Here is a 19,845-nt window from a genome sequence, read left to right as displayed (position 1 = left end):
ACCTCAGGCACACCACGTACACTCACGTACTCCTCTGCCACCACCACGTACACTCCACGTACCACCACCACGTACTCACCTCAGGCACCACCACGTACTCCCACCTCTGCCCACCACCACATTACACTCACATGCTCACCTCTGCCACCACCACGTACCCACGTACTCACCTCCAGGCACCACCACGTACACTCACGTACTCACCTCTGCCACCACCACGCACTCACGTACTCACCTCTGCCTGCCATTGCCTCACATACTCACCTCAGGCACCACCACGTACACTCACGTGCTCACCTCTGCCACCACCACGTACACTCACGTACTCACCTCAGGCACCACCACCACCACGTACACCTCTCACGTACTCACCTCTGCCACCACCATGCACCCACGTATTCACCTCTGCCACCACCACGTGCACTGCACCACACACTCACTCACCTCTGCCACGGCCGGGCGTCTGACTTGGAAGTTGGTGTGACCTGTTTTCACCATCAGTCAGTTGGACCCAGGCCACCTGAGAGCCAGCCACCCTTGCGTGACCCGTCATGCGTCAGGTCACGAGGTTGTAGTCGCCGCCTTGGGGTCACCGTCAGGCATCGTGTATGATACCAGTCCGTCTGTTAGAGGTACTGTGTTAACTACTTCACTACTAATGGGGAGGTGCACTGTGTTAACTACTTCACTACTAATGGGGGGGGAGAGGTACTGTGTTAACTACTTCACTACTAATGGGGGCAGGGAGAGGTACTGTGTTAACTACTTCACACTACTAATGGGAGAGGTACTGTGTTAACTACTTCAATACTAATGGGGGAGAGGTACTGTGTGTCCTTCAATACTTGGGGGGAGACTACTTCTTCACTACTAATGGGGGGCGGGAGAGGTGCTGTGTTAACTACTTCACTACTGTGGGAAGTACTGTGTTACTACTTCAATACTAATGGAGAGGTACTGTGTTAACTACTTCACTACTAATGGGAGAGGTACTGTTAACTACTTCACTACTAATGGGGAGAGGTACTGTGTTCAACTACTTCAATACTAATGGGGGAGGTACTGTGTTAACTACTTCAATACTAATGGGGGGAGAGGTACTGTGTTCAACTACTTCACTACTAATGGGGGAGAAATTGTGTTCTTCTTCAATACTAATGGGGAGAGGTACTGTGTTAACTACTACTAATGGGGGGGCGGGAGGTACTTCACTACTAATGGGGGCAGGAGAGGCTGTGTTAGCTTCTCCACTACTAATGGGGGAGGTACTGTGTTAACTACTACTACTGGGGGAGAGGTACTGTGTTAACTACTTCAATACTAATGGGAGAGGTGCTGTGTTAGCTACTTCACTACTAATGGGGGGCGGGGAGAGGTACTGTGTTAACTACTTCACTACTAATGGGGGCAGGGGAGAGGTGCTATGTTAACTACTTCACTACTGGGGGCGGGGAAGTGCTGTGTTAATCCACTACTGTGGGGAGAGGTGCTGTGTTAACTACTTCACTACTAATGCAGGGGAGGTCACTGTGTTAACTACTTCACTGCTACTTCACTACTAATGGGGGCGGGGAGGTACAGTTGCTACTTCACTACTGTGGGGGGCTAATGGGGGCGGGAGAGGTACTGTGTTAACTACTTCACTACTAATGGGGGGCGGGGGAGGTGCTGTGTTAACTACTTCACTACTAATGGAGAGGTGCTGTGTTACTTCACTACTAATGGGGGCAGGGGAGTGCTGTGTTAAACTACTCCACACTACTAATGGGGGCGGGGAGGTGCTGTGTTAACTACTCCACTACTAATGGTGCTGTGGCTACTTCACTACTAATGGGAGAGGTACTGTGTAACTACTTCACTACTAATGGGGGGGGCGGGGAGAGGCCTGTGTTAACTACTTCACTACTAATGGAGGGCAGGGAGAGGTACTGTGTTAACTACTCCACTATTGTGGGGATTAGAGGTGCTGTGTTAACTACTTCACTACTAATGGGGGCCAGGAAGTGCTGTGTTAACTACTTCACTACTAATGGAGGCAGGGAAAGTGCTGTGCTTTCACTAATGGAGGCGGGGAGGTACTGTGTGCTACTCCACACTACTAATGGGGGCAGGGGAGAGTGCTGTGTTAACTACTTCACTACTAATGGGGGGCGGGAGGTGCTGTGTTAACTACTCCACTACTAATGGGGGGCGGGAAGTGCTGTGTTAACTACTTCACTACTAATGGGGGCCGGGGAGAGGTGCTGTGTTAACTACTTCCTCCACTAATGGGGGCCGGGGAGAGGTACTGTGTTAACTACTTCACTACCAATGGGGGGCGGGGAGACTGTACTGTGTTAACTACTTCACTACTAATGGGGGGCGGGGAGAGGTACTGTGTTAACTACTTGAAAAAAACTGATCACCCTAACGAACAATTTGCTAAATTAAAATGTTAATATTCGAAGAAATTAACACCTACTGATGTGCCCTATTTGTTTCGAAGAGAGATAGGAAGGAACTGGTTCACAAATAGGGTGGTGGACGAGTGGAACAAGCTTAGCAACTTTGTAGTAAGTGCTGGAACGCTGGACAGTTTCAAAAAGAGGCTAGATAGATTCATGGAAGATAGAGAGTGGTAGTAACTCTCGACAGGAGCTGCCATGCACAGGCCAACCGGCCTATTGGAGACTCCTTATTTTCTTATGTTTTTATGTTCTTATGTTCACAAATCTGTCAATCACTTGCTTGACAATAATTATTTCCAGTTCCGTAATAATCAGAGATACAACTTAAGGCACCCAGAGCTACTAAGACCACCCCCCCCCCCCAAGTGCTCCTCTCAGTCCCAGACCTCCATAAACTATCATGGTGTGAAGGTGTGGAACAACTTACCCCCAACCAACCGTGGTAACATGTTCTTATTGCCACCATGCTATTGTACTATTCCAGATGATACTAAATGTTACATAATACTTCCTTGAGATAAATGTATAGTATATATCAGGTGCCTAAAAGAGAGCTCAGGTTCTCAACTGGCTCAGCCATGTTAATATTGTTATTATTATCCACTCTGTATCTGTGTTTTTTCTGGCTAAATAAACTGTTTCAATAACTAGTACTAAAAGGTGAAGACTTTCTTACCTGAGGTCCAGGACATATTAACTGTTCCTAAACTGACCTGTATAGCAGTAAGTGTACTGTATAGCTCTAAGTGACTTGTAGAGCAGGAAATAAGCTGTACCTGTATAGCAGTAAGTGAGCTGTACCTGTATAGCATTTAGTGAGGTGTATAGCAGCAGTAAGTGAGGTGTATAGCAGTAACTGACCTGTATAGCGACAGCCGTACAGCTCGACTCTCATACAGACAGTCCTCGGGTGGTCGCTGTAGGGGACAAACCTGACCCTGGCCGCTATGATGGGCGGACTTAACTGTGAGGTCTGGGCCAAGTAGGTGTTGCTGTTGCCCGCTAATAACTGTGGGAGAGAAGTGAGAGGTGAGAGAGAGAGAGAGAGAGAGAGAGAGAGAGAGAGAGAGAGAGAGAGAGTTACACCATGTAAATAACACAAACAAACAAACATTAAACCCATTATTGAGTCAGCACTGAGTCAGAGAGATAAAGTAATTATACCTTAAATATATATATTGATGTTAGTAAAATATTACATTCATATATACTGTACATACAAAAAAGTTGAGAGCCGTTGATTATATGTTCCAAGACACCAGAAACCTTGCCTTATTAAGTGTGAGTGTGTTTAATTTGGCCACACACACACACACACACACACACACACACACACACACACACACACACACACACGGTATATTTATCATCGTCAGAGTACAATCATATCTCCATAGCGAGACACAAAGATCAACTTCTTCTTCTTTCTCCATTACTCAGCCACAACCTCTCCATATCCTGCTTATGTGGAGGAGTGGAGGCGATGATGGAGGGGGTGGAAGAGTGTGGAGGAATGGAGGCGATGATGGAGGGGGTGGAAGAGTGTGGAGGAATGTGGAGGGAGAGTGACAGGCAGGTGTAGGTGTGGTGGTGAACAAAAGGCTTGATGTATACCCGCCTAGACCTTCCTCCCTTCACTTCCCTCCCTTCCCCCCTCCTGCCCTTCACTTCCCCCGTCCTTCCTTCACTTCCCTCCTGCCCTTCCTTCCCCTCCTGCCTTCCTCCCCCTGCCTTCCTCCCTCCTGCCCTTCACTTCCCCCCTCCTGCCTTCCCCTCCTGCCCTTCCCCCTCTGCCTTCCCTCCCCTCCTGCCCTTCCTTTCCTCCTGCCCTTCCTCCCTTTGCCCTTCACTTCCTCCCTCCTCCCTTCCTTCCCCCCCTCCTGCCCTTTTCCTCCTGCCTTCCCCCCTCCTGCCCTTCTTCCTCCCTCTGCCTTCCTCCTCCTGCCTTCCCCCCCTCCTGCCCTTCCCCCCCTCCTGCCTTCACTTCCTCCTCCGGCCCTTCACTTCCCTCTGCCCTTCCCTCCTCCTTCCCTTCCTTCCCTCCTGCCCTTCCCCCTCCTGCCCTTCACTTCCTCCTCCTGCCCTTCATCCCTCCTCCTGCCTCCTCCTCTTCCTTCCCCTCCTCCTGCCTTCCCTCCTCCCTGCCCCTTCAGTTCCTCCCCTGCCCTTCCTTCCCTCCCTCCTGCCCTTCCCTCCTCCCTCCCCCTTCACTTCCTCCTGCCTACCCTCCCTCCTGCCTTCCTTCCCTCCCCTGCTCTTCCCTCCCTCCTGCCCTTCACTTCCTCCCCTCTGCCCTTCCCCCCTCCCCCTCCCCTCCCTCCTCCTGCTCTTCCCTCCCTCCTGCATAGCTGTGTTTAACTCCTATATAGCTGTGTTTCCTCTACTAGCTGTGTTTCCTCCCTGCTTGTGTTTAACTCTACATAGCTGCGTTTCCTCTGCATAGCTGTGTTTAACTCTACATAGCTGTGTTTCTCTGCATGTGTGTTTCACTCTATAGCTCTGTTTCACTCTGCATAGCTGTGTTTTAACTCTCATAGCTGTGTTTAACTCTACATAGCTGTGTTTCACTCTACATAGCTGTGTTTCTCTACATAGCTCTGTTTCACTCTGTAGCTCTGTTTCCTCTGCATAGCTGTGTTTACCTCATAGCTTGTTTACTCCGCTGCACAGCTGTGTTTAACTCTACATAGCTGTGTTTCACTCTGCATAGCTGTGTTTAACTCTACATAGCTGTGTTTACTCACATAGCTGTGTTTCTCTACATAGCTGTGTTTCTCTATAGCTGTGTTTCCTCTATAACTCTGTTTCCTCTATAGCTCTGTTTCTCACATAGCTGTGTTTAACTCTACATAGCTGTGTTTCTCACATAGCTGTGTTTCACTCTGCATAGCTGTGTTTAACTCTACATAGCTGCGTTTCACTCTGCATAGCTGTGTTTAACTCTACATAGCTGTGTTTCACTCTGCATAGCTGTGTTTCACTCTACATAGCTCTGTTTCACTCTACATAGCTGTGTTCCTCTATATAGCTCTATTTCACTCTACATAGCTGTGTTTCACTCTACATAGCACTGGCCATCACTTCGTCTCACCAGAAGTGTTCAATACATGGACCCTCCTGCCTCTTCGTGTGTTACAGCACCTTGGGGTTTATCTTTAACTATCGTCCAACACCATAAAATATCGATCAAGTTCTACGTTTAAATTCCTTACAAACGTTTCTCTTATATTCATGTTTTTGTTTGTAATTATCGTCTGCTTGTGCCCTTCAATACCTTTCTTGTCCTGTCGTCTACAAGGGTTTAATATTTCTCAAAGTCATGTATGATTCTTACAGTCTAGATGCATCATTAATTATTATTTTTTTTTATGCCCCGTAACGAATGTGTAAGAAGGGTATAGAATGTAATCGTTGTTCGTCTGTCTGTATGTCTGTACGTCTGCCCTCACTTGTGTATTATTGTCTATTGTTGTGGTCTATCTATCTATCTATCTATGTACGTGGATATTTATGATTACATTTAACATGACATCAGAAGAACATCTTTATGACCTATTCTATGGCAGTTTTCTTTCTCTAGTTATTATTAAAGATTTTAATTCAGTGTACGAAAGCTCTGCGTCTGTTACCCATTTATCGACGATTATCCAATTCTTCGTCGTTTGGTTACACACACACACACGCACGCGCACACACCGCACACACACGCACACACCTCAGACGGTATCCTATAAATTGATTATTCATCTGTGGGGGATGCATTGGCCCTAGGGCGGAGGCTGCCCGCCCCTCTCCGTCCCCTCCTGCCTCTCCTCCCCTCCCTCCGTCCCTCCACCTCTCCTCCACCCCCTGACCCTGCTCGTCCCATCCTGTCCCCTACCTGCCCCCCACCCCTTCCTCCTCACCTCCCTCCCTCTCACGACCTTCCATTGTCTACCTGAAGGTGAAAGTGAAGGTCAACGGCTCCTTTTTATTTGGAGCTTTTTTTATAAATTTCTTGATTCTCAAATGATCTTAAATGAAGGTATTATCTATCTATCTTCAGTCTCTCTCAGCTAATTTTCATGAACAATTTCCACTGCCAACCATCGTCACCCACCAACACAGCTGACAGTGTTACAGTCAACCAAAGTCTTTAATTTCATCGAGGTAGATTTTGTTCACAGATCATGCGGTGAGTCAGTTCAATTCTCCTCCTTTATGAGTTTCACCAATATGGAACGTTTCATAAATATGTGACAACGATTGGCATTGGATGAAGTGGGCTTTTGTCTGCTCGTTATGAAAGACTCGTCGACGCTATTGGTGGATTGCATAATTTGTCTCCTCTTGTCAGGTTTTATGACTGGTCGATAAAAAAAATGACATGAAAGGCTCTCTGCTATTGGTGGATTGTATTATAGCCTCACATTACCGGGTTTTGTGAGTGGTCAATTGAAAGGCTCACTGCCATTGGACCGTGATGTTTCCTTTTTTTTTGTATTAGGAAGTTATGATTGGTAGAATGAAATAAGTGATCTCCTTTCGGTGAAGAGACTGTGATTGGTGCATTGTATTATTTGTCTTATTGCAATGTTTTGTGATTGGTCGACTGGAAAGTATATAATATGGGTCTAGTGGGTGTCACCATAACTATAAGTTGGTCAATGGTCCATGCCGGGCCACCAGTGGTCACAACTCACCTCCTCACCACGACCATCACTATAAGTGGTCCAGTGGTCATGCCGGGCCGCCACATCTGAATCTTGTAATGCTTGGGAACTCTTTACCTGACCGTTGCCGAACCTTCCTGGACCTCCACCTTGGGACCACGTGGAGGCCGCCGAGGTTGACCTCCAGGAACTGTGTGCTGGTAGACCATCTCCCTGGGGCAGGCGCCTCCTCCCAGCCAGCCGCGCCCTGACAAACACCACCATCGCACATTGTATTATTATACTGCTTTATTATACTCTGTTATTATACCTGTTGTTATTACCTATGTTATTATGCCTGCTTATTATCTTTATTCCCTGCTGTTATATACTGTCATTGTTATATTTATACCTGCTGTTATTATACCTGCTTTATTATACCTGCTGTTATTATACCTGTTATGTTTATTACCTGTTGTTATTATACCTGTTGTTATTATACCTGCTGTTTATTATACCTGCGTATTATACCTGCTGTTATTAACCTACTGTTGTTATACTGTTATTATACTTGTTGTTATTATACCTGCTGTATTATACCTACTGTACTGTTTTTATTATACCTGCTTATTATACTCATTGTTATTATACCTGCTGTTATTATACCTGCTGTTATTCCTGCTGTTATTATACCTGCTGTTATACACTGCTGTTATTATACTACTGTTATTATACTGTTATTATACCATATTATTATACCTGCTGTTATTATACCTGTTGTTATTATACCTGTTGTTGTTACTTTCTGTTTATTATACTGTTGTTATACTTTACTGTTATTATACCTGCTGTTATTATACCTGTTGTTATTATACCTGCTGTTATTATACTGCTGTTATTATACCTGCTGTTATTATACTGCTGTTATTTTATACATTTATATATTATTATACCTGATTATTTGCTGTTATTACACTTTTATTATACCTATATTATATACGCTGTTATTATACCTGTTGTTATACTGTTATTATACCTGTTGTTATTATACCTGTTGTTATTATACCTGCTGTTATTATATAACATTGTATACCTTATATTTAGTTATTTATTATACTGCTGTTATTATACCTGCTGTTATTATACTGTTATTATTATACTAACTGTTATTATATGTTATACCTCTGTTATTATACCTTCTGTTATTATACCTATGTTGTATACATATTTGTTATTATACCATGTTGTTATTCCTGCATTATCCTGCTGTTATTATACATGCTGTTAATATATATTATACCTGTGTTATTATACCTGCTGTTATTATACCTGCTGTTATTATACCTGCTGTTATTATACCTGCTGTTATTATACCTGCTGTTATTATACTGTTGTTATTACCTGCTGTTATATACGTGTTATTTACCTGCTGTTATTATACCTGCTGTTATTATACTGTTATTATACTTGCTGTTATTATACTTCTGATGTATTTATTTACTTATACCTGCTGTTATTATACCTGCTGTTATTATACCTGCTGTTATTATACCTGCTGTTATTATACCTGCTGTTATTATACCTGCTGTTAATACCCTGTTATGCTACTGTTATACATACCTGCTTTGTTTACTTGTTATTATACCACATTATACTGCTGTTATTATACCTGCTGTTATACCTGCTGTTATTATACCTGTTGTTATTATACCTGTTAATACCTGCTGTTATTATACATACTGTTATATTATTGCTGCTGTTATTAACTTTATTGTTATATACCTTACATTATTATACCTGTTATTATACTGCTGTTATATATGCTGTTATTATACCTGCTGTTCTGTTATTATACCTGATGTTATTATACCTTTATTATACTGCTGTTATACCTGCGTTGTTATACTTATACCTGCTGTTTATTATACCTCTGTTATTATACCTGCTTTTTTTATACTGTATATACGTTATTATACATATGATACTGTTAATTTATTATACTGCGTTACCTGCTGTTATTATACCTGCTGTTATTATACCTTAACGTTATTATACCTGCTGTTATTATACCACTTTTTACTGCTGTTTACTACCTCTTATTATCCTGCTGTTATTATCACTTTATTGCCTGCTGTATGCTTATGTTGTATGCACTGCTGTTATTATACCTGCTGTTATTAATACCTGCTGTTCTTGTATACCTGCTTATTATACCTGCTGTTATTATACCTGCTGTTATTATACCTGCTGTTTACTTATACACCTGTATTGTATGACCTGCTGTTATTATACACCTGTACTGTATACCTGCTGTTATTATACACCTGTACTGCTGTTATTATACTATTATGTATACTGCTGTTATACACCTGTACTGTATACCTGTTATTATACACCTTATGTATACCTGCTGTTATTATACACCTGTACTGTATACCTGCTGTTATATACATGCTGTACACTGCTGTTGTATACCTGTGTGCTGTATACCTGCTGTTATTATACACCTGTACTGTATACCTGCTGTTATTATACACTGTACTGTATACCTGTGTTATTATACACCTGTACTGTATATACACTGTTATTATACTATAACATTATTATACACTGCTGTATACCTGCTTATTTATTATACCTGTACTGTATACCTGCTGTTATATACACACCTGTGTCTGTATACCTGCTGTTATTATACACCTGTACTGTATATTATATATTACCTGTGCTTATCTGCTGTTATTATACACCTGTACTGTATACCTTGTTGTTATCACACATATGCCTGTATTATTATACACCTGTACTGTATACTGCGTTGTTATACACCTGTACTGTATATATGTTATTACACCTGTACTGTATACCTTCTGTTGATATACACCTGTACTGTATATATTGTTGCTATGCATGTATATATATGTTGTATACACCTGTATCTTATACCTGATGTTATTATACACCTGTACTGTATACTATAACTTTATTATACACCTGTACTGTATATAACTGTTATTATACCTGTATATATATATGTTATTATACTGTGCTATACACTGTATACACACTGCTGTATACCTGTTATTATACACTGCTATGTATACTGTTAATATACACCTGTACTGTATACCTGTTGTTTTATACACCTGTACTGTATACCTGTATTATACACATGTACACCTGTACTGTATACACTGTTGCTTTTATACTGTATACCTGCTGTTATTATACACCTGTACTGTATACCTGCTGTTATTACACCTGTACTGTATACCTGCTGTTATTATACACCTGTACTGTATACCTACTGTTATTATACACCTGTACTGTATACCTGCTGTTATTATACACCTGTACTGTATATCTGCTGTTATTATACACCTGTACTGTATACCTGCTGATGATATACGAGTTAACAGACGTATCACTCGCTCCAAATATTATCTTTACGTTTTTGTGTTTGACAATATGACACAACGGACGAAGGATTTTGACAACACCTCCGTGAAGACACTGTTTGGAGCGAGTACAGTACACCGTGTGACTCTCATCATAATACAAGATGAGAAATACAGTTTATACAGTTTATCTTACAAGTTACAGTAATATAAGGCCATAAGATCAATTGTGTTTGCAAATAACGTGAATTTAAACATAATTTGGATCCTATTGGTAAAAACCGAGGAATATCTTAGTTTTTATTGGTCGAAAAAGGCTGGATCTTCGTCTCTATTTGTCGAAAACGCCGGTACCTTGAATATGATTGGTTGAAAATACCAGCAAAACAGAGACAGAAATCCCTTAGTAAAAGACATACAGTATGCTAGGATCACCTGAACACAACCTAGCTTAATTCTCTGTTTATTTTGCTCTTCTTCATCTCATATTCTTTATTCTTCTTCATATGTTTAGTTAATCTTCCTCATCTTCCTTTACCCTTTTTTTTCGATCTGTTTCCTTCATTTGGCTTCTTTCTCTTCCTCTGTCATCACGTTTATACTTTACCACCTGATGGAGGATCACTCTCTCTTCTGATTGGTCGTTGTCACTCTAGTTAACGAGGTGACGAATGGATGACTCCCACTACGACCATTCACGTGCGACTTCTCATAATGGGATGACATGATTGGCTGGACACTGACACGTGATTGGCTGGTACACGCCCCTCCTGATGAACGACTGGACGATTGCCAGGAACTGTTATATGTGTGGTACAGTGGTGTGGTGGTACAGTGGTGTGGTGGTACAGTGGTGTGTGGTAAGTGGTGGTGTGGTGGTACAGTGTGTGGTACAGTGGTGGTGTGGTGGTACAGTGGTGTGGTGGTACAGTGGTGTGGTGGTACAGTGGTGTGGTATCAGTGGTGGTGTGGTGGTACAGTGGTGGTGTGGTGGTACAGTGGTGTGGTGGTACAGTGTGGTGTGGTGGTACAGTGGTGGTGTGGTGGTACAGTGGTGTGGTGGTACAGAGTTGGGTGGTACAGTGGTGGTGTGTGGTACAGTGGTGTTTGGTGTGAGTGGTGGTGTGGTGGTACAGTGGTGTGGTGGTACAGTGGTGTGGTGGTACAGTGGGTGTGTGGTGGTACAGTGGTGTGGTGGTGCAGTGGTGGTGTGGTGGTACAGTGGTGTGTGGTGGTACAGTGGTGTGGTGGTACAGTGGTGTGGTGGTACAGTGGTGTGGTGGTACAGTGGTGGTGTGGTGGTACAGTGGTGTGGTGGTACAGTGGTGGTGTGGTGGTACAGTGGTGTGGTGGTACAGTGGTGTGGTGTACAGTGGTGTGGTGGTACAGTGGTGGTGTGGTGGGTACAGTGGTGTGGTGGTACAGTGGTGGTGTGTGGTGGTACAGTGTGTGGTGGTACAGTGGTGTGGTGTGGTGGTACGGTGGTGTGGTGGTACAGTGGTGGTGTGGTGGTGTGTTGGTGTGGTGGTACAGTGGTGGTGTGGTGGTGTGGAGTGGTGGTACAGTGGTGGTGTGGTGGTACAGTGGTTTGTGGTGGTACAGTGGTGGTGTGGTGGTACAGTGGTGTGGTGGCAGTGGTGGTGTGGTGTGTTGGTGAGTGGTGGTACAGTGTGGTGTGGTGGTACAGTGGTGTGGTGGTACAGTGGTGGTGTGGTGGTACAGTGGTGTGGTGGTACAGTGGTGTTTTGGTACAGTGGTTGTGGTACAGTGTGTTTGGTACAGTGGTGGTGTGTGGTGTGTATTGATGGTGTGGTGGTACAGTGGTGTGGTGGTACAGTGGTGTGTGGTGGTGTTGTAGAGGTGTGGTGGTACAGTGGTGGTGTGGTGGTACAGTGGTGGTGTGTGGGTAGGGTACAGTGGTGGTGTGGTGGTACAGTGGAGTGGTACAGTGGTGTGGTGGTTCTGGTGGTGGTGTTTGCAGTGGTGTGGTGGTACAGTGTGGTGGTGTGGTGGGCAGTGGTGTGTTGGTACAGTGGTGTGGTGGTACAGTGGTGTGTGGTGGTACAGTGGTGTGGTACAGTGGTGGTGTGGTGGTGCAGTGGTATTGTGGTGGTGTGGTGGTACAGTGGTGTGATGGTACAGTGGTGTGGTGGTACAGTGGTGTTGGTGCAGTGGTGGTGTGGTGGTACAGTGGTGTGGTGGTACAGTGGTGGTGTGGTGAGTGGTGTGTGGTGGTACAGTGGTGGTGTGGTGGTGCAGTGGTGTGGTGGTACAGTGGTGGTGTGGTGGGTACAGTGGTGTGTGGTACAGTGGTGGTGTGGTGGTGCAGTGGATGGTGGTACAGTGGTGGTGTGGTGGTACAGTGGTGTGGTGCAGTGGTGGTGTGGTGGTACAGTGGTGTGGTGGTGCAGTGGTGGTGTGGTGGTACAGTGGTATGGTGGTGTACAGTGGTGGTGTGGTGGTACAGTGGTGTGGTGGTACAGTGGTGGTGTGGTGGTACAGTGGTGTGTGGTGGTACAGTGGTGTGGTGGTACAGTGGTGTGGTGGTGCAGTGGTGTGGTGTGGTACAGTGGTGGTGTGGTGGTGCAGTGGTGTGGTGGTACAGTGGTGGTGTGCATGTGTGGTGGTACAGTGGTGGTGTGGTGGTATAGTGGTGTGGTGGTACAGTGGTGGTGTGGTGGTACAGTGGTGTGTGGTGGTACAGTGGTGTGGTGGTACAGTGGTGGTGTGGTGGTACAGTGGTGTGGTACAGTGTTGGTGTGGTGGTACAGTGGTGTGGTGGTACAGTGGTGGTGTGGTGGTACAGTGGAATGGTGGTACAGTGGTGGTGTGGTGGTACAGTGATACAATAATACAGGTATAGAAAACAATAATACAGGCATCATAATACAATAATACAGGCATACATAATACAATAATACAGGCATACATAATACAATAATACAGGCATACATAATACAATAATATATATTACAGCAATACAGTAGTGTAATCATACAGTAGAGCTATAATAAAATAATACAGTTTTAGTACAGTAATTGTTAATACAGTAAAGTACATGGTAGAGCATAAGACACATTAGTAGCGACAGGTCAGGTCAGGTGAGCAAGGGAGCAGAGGTAGTTGACGATAGTTACTGTACTGTACCGAGCGCCACGTAATAAACCCAGTTCAACCGAAAGTGTCACCCTAAACAGCCCCATCTGACCAGTTTCGTATTTCATAACAACAATTACCCAGTTTTATTGACCTAATATGACCTAATCCCCAGTCATTATGGATGCTGACCTCCCGAGTGACGATAAACACTTAACGGCAGTGACAGTTACTCAGGGTCATTAACCTGTAGTGACCTAAGGCTTGGTAATCATCTCTATTGACCACAAACCTCACAATAAACGGATAATAATTACCTCATTCGTTCAACTTAACGCCTATGACGAGGGAGTCAGTGACCTCGAATGACGTAATTCTCTTTACTAACGTCGAGGGTAACCATAGTCGTAACACCCAACGACATCGTTAACCTCCACCAACTATACAACACAGGATAACAAGTATTGGTGCCAGAGGCGCTACACACCGCCTGGAGGCCAACAGTGGCACTACACACCTCTGGAGGCCAACAGTGGCACTACACAACGCCTGGGGCCAGCGGTGCACTACACAACGCCTGGAGGCCAACAGTGGCACTACACACGCCTGGAGGCCAGCAGTGGCACACACACGCCTGGAACAGCGTGGCACTACACAACGCCTGGAGGCCAACAGTGGCACTACACAACGCCTGGAGGCCAGCAGTGGCACTACACAACGCCTGGAGGGACAACAGTGGCACTACACAACGCCTGGAGGCCAACAGTGGCACTACACAACGCCTGGAGGCCAGCAGTGGCACTACGCCTGGAGGACAGTGGCACTACACCGCCTGGAGGCCAACAGTGGTACTCAACGCCTAGAGACCAGTGGCATACACAACCCCTGGAGGACTAAGTGGCACTACACAACGCCTGGAGGACAACAGTGGCACTACACACACCGTCTGGAGGCCAACAGTGGCACTACACACCGTCTGGAGGCCAACAGTGGCACTACCACTCCTGGAGGCAAACAGTGGCACTACACAACGCCTGAAGGACAACAGTGTCTACACACCGTCTGGAGGCCAAAGTGTCACTACACACCGTCTGGAGGCCAACAGTGGCACTACACAACTCCTGGAGGACAACAGTGTCACCACCGTCTGGGAACAGTGTCACTCTTGGAGGCCAACAGTGGCACTACACAACGCCTGGAGGCCAATAGTGGCACTACACCGTCTGGAGGCCAAAAGTGGCACTACACACCGCCTGGAGGCCAACAGTGGCACTACACAACGCCTGGAGGCCAGCAGTGGCACTACACAACGCCTGGAGGCCAACAGTGGTACTACACAACGCCTGGAGGCCAACAGTGGCACGGATTAATGAGGTAACAACTGACAAATGGAGAGTGAAGATGTCAAGACGATAAATAATGGGAACTAATGGACAGAGGGAATAATTAATGGTTAAAGGAGACGTGTTGATAACAACGGTCGAGGCACATGATACACTTATGTGATACACTTATGTGATACACTTATGTGATACACTTATGATATACCTATGTGATACACTTATGTGATACACTTATGATATACCTATGTGATACACTTATGTGATACTCTAATGATACCCTTATGTGATACTCTAATGATACACTTATGATACACTTATGTGATACTCTAATGATACACTTATGATACACTTATGTGATACTCTAATGATACACTTATGATACACTTATGTGATACTCTAATGATACCCGTATGTGATACACTTATATCATAATGTTATGTGGTACACTTATGATAAAATACCAAGGTGGTCATGTGATTATAATGACAATCTCTCTCTCTCTCTCTCTCTCTCTCTCTCTCTCTCTCTCTCTCTCTCTCTCTCTCTCTCTCTCTCTCTCTCTCTCTCTCTCTCTCTCTCTCTCTCTCTTCCACCACATTAAGGACATTTATAACAAGTGAGGAAATAAACTGAGATTATGTGTTAGTGTGTGGGGTCTCTCCTTCCTCTGTGTACTGTGCGTGGTGACGCTTGTTTCTTAACAGGTGTTCTTGTCCTGTTGTTTATTATGTGTTAGTGTGGCTGATCTCCTTCCTCTGTGTACTGTGTACGTGGTGGCCGCTTGTTCTTTACAGGTGTTCATGTCCTGTTGTTTATTATGTGTTAGTGGTCTCTCCTTCCTCTGTGTGTGCTATGCGTGGTGGCCGGCTTGTTTCTTAACAGGTGTTCTATGTCCTGTTGTTTTATTATGTGTTAGTGTAGCAGGTCTCTCCTTCCTCCCTCAATGGCCACTTGCTGTACGTGGTGACGCTTGTTCTTAACAGGTGTTCATGTCCTGTGTTTATTATGTATTAGTGTAGCCTGGTCTCTCCTTCCTCCTTGTACTGTACGTGGTGACGCTTGTTCTTGCTGGGTGTTCACGTCCTGTTATTTATTATGTGTGTTAGTGTGGCAGTTACTCTCCTTCCTCTGTGTACTGTACGTGGTGACGCTTGTTCTTAACAGGTGTTCATGTCCTGTTATTTTATTATGTGTTAGTGTAAGCGGGTCTCTCCTTCCTCATGTACTGTGCACGTGGTGACGCTTATTTCTTAACAGGTGTTCATGTCCTGTTGTTTATTATGTGTTAGTGTAGCGGGTCTCTCCTTCCTCTGTGTACTGTACGTGGTGACGCTTGTTCTTAACAGGTGTTCATGTCCTGTTATTTTATTATGTGTTGGGTATGGCAGGTCTCTCCTTCCTCTGTGTGTACTGTACGTGGTGGCCTTATTTCTTAACAGGTGTTCGTCCTGTTATTTATTATGTGTTAGTGTAGCAGGTCTCTCCTTCCTCTGTGTACTGTACACGTGGTGACGCTTATTTCTTAACAGAGTGTTCATGTCTGTTATTTTATTATGTGTTAGTGTAGCAGGTCTCTCCTTCCTCTGTGTACTGTACGTGGTGACGCTTATTTCTTAACAGGTGTTCATGTCCTGTTGTTTATTATGTGTTAGTGTGGCAGGTCTCTCCTTCCTCTGTGTACTGTCGTGGTGGCCTTGCAATTTATAACAGGTGTTCATGTCCTGTTATTTTATTATGTGTAGTGTGGCGGGTCTCTCTCCTTCTCTGTGTACTGTACGTGGTGACGCTTGTTCTTAACAGGTGTTCATGTCCTGTTATTTATTATGTGTGTTAGTGTGGCGGGTCTCTCCTTCCTCTGTGTACTGTGCGTGGTGACGCTTGTTCTTAACAGGTGTTCATGTCCTGTTGTTTGTGTAATAGTGTGGCAGGTCTCTCCTCTGTAGCTGTGCGTAAGTGACCTTGCTGGCAAGGTGTTCACGTCCTGTTATTTAATATGTATTGAGTGTGGCGGGTCTCTCCTTCCTCTGTGTACTGTCGTGGTGGCCTTGTTCTTAACAGGTGTTCGTCCTGTTATTTATTATGTGTTGGTGTAGCGGGTCTCTCCTTCCTCTCTGTGTACTGTGCGTGGTGACGCTTGCTTGTTCTTAACAAGGTGTTCATGTCCTGTTGTTTATTATGTGTTAGTGTAGCGGTCTCTCCTTCCTCTGTGTACTGTACGTGTTGACGCTTGTTCTTAACAGGTGTTCATGTCCTGTGTTTTATTATATGGCATGTTAGTATGTGAGTCTCTCCTTCCTCTGTGCTGTCACGTGGTGGCGCTGTTTGTAACAGGTGTTCACGTCCTGTTATTTATTATGTATTGTTAGTGTAGCGGGTCTCTCCTTCCTCTCTGTGTACTGTACATGGTGACGCTTGTTCCTTAACAGAGTGTTCATGTCCTGTTATTTATTATGTGTTGGTGTAGCGGGTCTCCTCCTTCCCTCTCTGTGTACTGTACGTAGGCCTTGTTCTTAACAGGTGTTCACGTCCTGTTATTTGTATGTGTTGTTAGTGTAGCCGGGTCTCTCAGCCTCATGTACTGTCGTGGTGGCCTTGTTCTTAACAAGGTGTTCATGTCCTGTGTTTAATGCTGTGTTAATGTAGCAGGGTCTCTCCTTCCTCTGTGTGTACTGCCGTGGTGACGCTTGTTCTTAACAGATGTTCATGTCCTGTTATTTAATATGTGTGTGTGGTTGTGGCGTTCTCTCTCCTTCCTCTACATGTACTATACGTGGTGGCAGCTTGTTTGTAACAGAGTGTTCGTCCTGTGTTAATGTCACTTTAGTGTTCTTGAGTCTCTCCTTCCTCTGTGTACTGTACGTGGTGACGCTTGTTCTTAACAAGTGTTTATGTCCTGTTATTTTATTATGTGTTAGTGTAGCGGGTCTCTCCTTCCTCTATGTGTACTGTACGTGGTGACGCTTGTTCTTAACAGGTGTTTCATGTCCTGTTGTTGTTTATTATGTGTTAGTGTAGCTGGTCTCTCCTTCCTCTGTACTGTGCGTGGTGACCTTTGTTCTTAACAGGTGTTCGTCTATTTATTTATTATGTATTAGTGTAACGGGTCTCTCCTTCCTCTGTGTGTGCACTGTACGTGGTGACGCTTGTTCTTAACAGGTGTTCATGTCCTGTTATTTTATTATGTGTTAGTGTGGCGGGTCTCTCCCTTCCTCTGTGTACTGTGCGTGGTGACGCTTGTTTCTTAACAGGTGTTCATGTCCTGTTATTTTATTATGTGTTTGGTGTAGCGGGTCCTCTCCTTCCTCTGTGTACTATACGTGGTAGCGCTTATTTCTTAACAGGTGTTCACGTCCTGTTATTTATTATGTGTTAGTGTTGCGGGTCTCCTTCCTCTAGCACTGTCGTGGTGGCCTTGTTCTTAACAGGTGTTCATGTCTGTTATTTATTATGTGTTAGTAGTGTAAGCGGGTCTCTCCTTCCTCTGTGTACTGTGCATTAGTGACGCTTGTTCTTAACAGGTGTTCATGTCCTGTTATTTTATTATGTGTTAGTGTAGCTGGTCTCTCCTTCCTCTGTGTACTGTACGTGGTGACGCTTGTTCTTAACAGGTGTTTCGTCCTGTTATTTATTATGTGTTAGTGTGGCGGGTCTCTCCTTCCTCTAGTAGCCCTGTACGTGTAACAGATGTTCATGTCCTGTTGTTTATTATGTGTTAGTGTAGCCAGGTCTCTCCTTCCTCTGTGTACTGTCATTGGTGGCCTTATTTCTTAACAGGTGTTCATGTCCTGTTATTTTGTGTATGTGTTAGTGTAGCGGGTCTCTCCTTCCTCTGTGAACTGTGCATTGGTGGCCGCTTGTTCTTAACAGGTGTTCGTCCTGTTATTTATTATGTGTTAGTGTAAGCGGGTCTCTCCTTCCTCTGTACTGTGCATTGTGTGGCCGCTTATTTCTTAACAGGTGTTCATGTCCTGTTATTTTATTATGTGTGTGTTAGTGTAAGCGGGTCTCTATTCCTCTGTGTACTGTACGTAGGCCTTGTTTGTAACAGAGTGTTCGTCCTGTTATTTCAATATGTGTTAGTGTGGCAGATACCCTCTCCTTCTCTGTGTACTATGCATTAGTGACGCTTGTTTCTTACCTTTAGTGTTTGTTCGTGTCTGTTGTTTTATTATGTGTTAGTGTAGCAGGTCTCTCCTTCCTCTGTGTACTGTACATTAGTGGCTTGTTCTTAACAGGTGTTCATGTCCTGTGTTTATTATGTGTTAGTGTATGGCAGGTCTCTCCTTCCCTCTCTCTGTGTACTGTACGTGAGTGGCCTTGTTCTTAACTGGTGTTCACGTCCTGTTATTTATTATGTGTTAGTGTGGCCAGTCTCCTTCCTCTGTGTACTGTACATGTAGTGACACTTATTCTTAACAGGTGTTCATGTCCTGTTGTTTATTATGTGTTAGTGTGAATTCTCCTTCCTCCTCTCTGTGTACTGTGCGTGGTGACGCTGGTGTTCATGTCCTGTTGTTTTTATTATGTGTTAGTGTAGCAGGTCTCTCTCCTTCCTCTGTGTACTGTCGTGGTGACCTTGTTCTTAACAGGTGTTTAAATGTCCTGTTATTTATTATGTGTTAGTGTGGCAGGTCTCCTCTTCCTCTGTGTGTACTGTACGTGGTGACGCTTGTTCTATTAACAGGTGTTCATCCCTGTTGTTTTATTATGTGTTAGTGTAGCGGGTCTCTCCTTCCTCTGTGTGCTGTACGTGGTGACGCTTGTTCTTAACAGGTGTTCATGTCCTGTTGTTTTATTATGTGTTGAGTGTAGCAGGTCTCTCCTTCTCTGTGTACTGTACGTGGTGACCTTGTTCTTAACTTTAGTGTTCACGTCCTGTTGTTTATTATGTGTTAGTGTAAGCGGGTCTCTCCTTCCTCTGTGTACTGTG

At 44.5% G+C, this 19,845-nt stretch overlaps 1 protein-coding gene and 1 long non-coding RNA gene across 2 annotated transcripts in view; both read right to left on the bottom strand.

Annotated features, from left to right (window-relative positions):
• Nucleotides 1-568: 568 nt before the first annotated feature.
• On the bottom strand, nt 569-7,169 carry LOC121878586. The gene is made up of 3 exons (XR_006091179.1): nt 7,130-7,169; nt 3,309-3,456; nt 569-623 (listed from the first exon to the last, which is right to left on the bottom strand). It is a non-coding gene; the product is annotated as an uncharacterized LOC121878586 (long non-coding RNA).
• LOC121878587 overlaps nt 7,167-19,845 on the bottom strand; it is a 17,705-nt gene continuing 5,026 nt past the window's right edge. Inside the window, exons 3-4 of the mRNA XM_042384926.1 lie at nt 7,233-7,346; nt 7,167-7,185 (exon numbers count right to left, since the gene is read on the bottom strand). Of these exons, the coding sequence (XP_042240860.1) occupies nt 7,167-7,185; nt 7,233-7,346 (133 nt within the window). The remainder of the gene's footprint in view (nt 7,186-7,232; nt 7,347-19,845) is intronic.

The sequence above is a fragment of the Homarus americanus genome, unplaced genomic scaffold (genome assembly GCF_018991925.1).
Source record: "Homarus americanus isolate GMGI-L3 unplaced genomic scaffold, GMGI_Hamer_2.0 scaffold23744, whole genome shotgun sequence".
Classification (NCBI taxonomy): Eukaryota; Metazoa; Arthropoda; class Malacostraca; order Decapoda; family Nephropidae; genus Homarus; species Homarus americanus.
The sequence above is the reverse complement of the archived record's forward strand: the minus strand, read 5'-3'. Positions and strand labels throughout refer to the sequence as shown.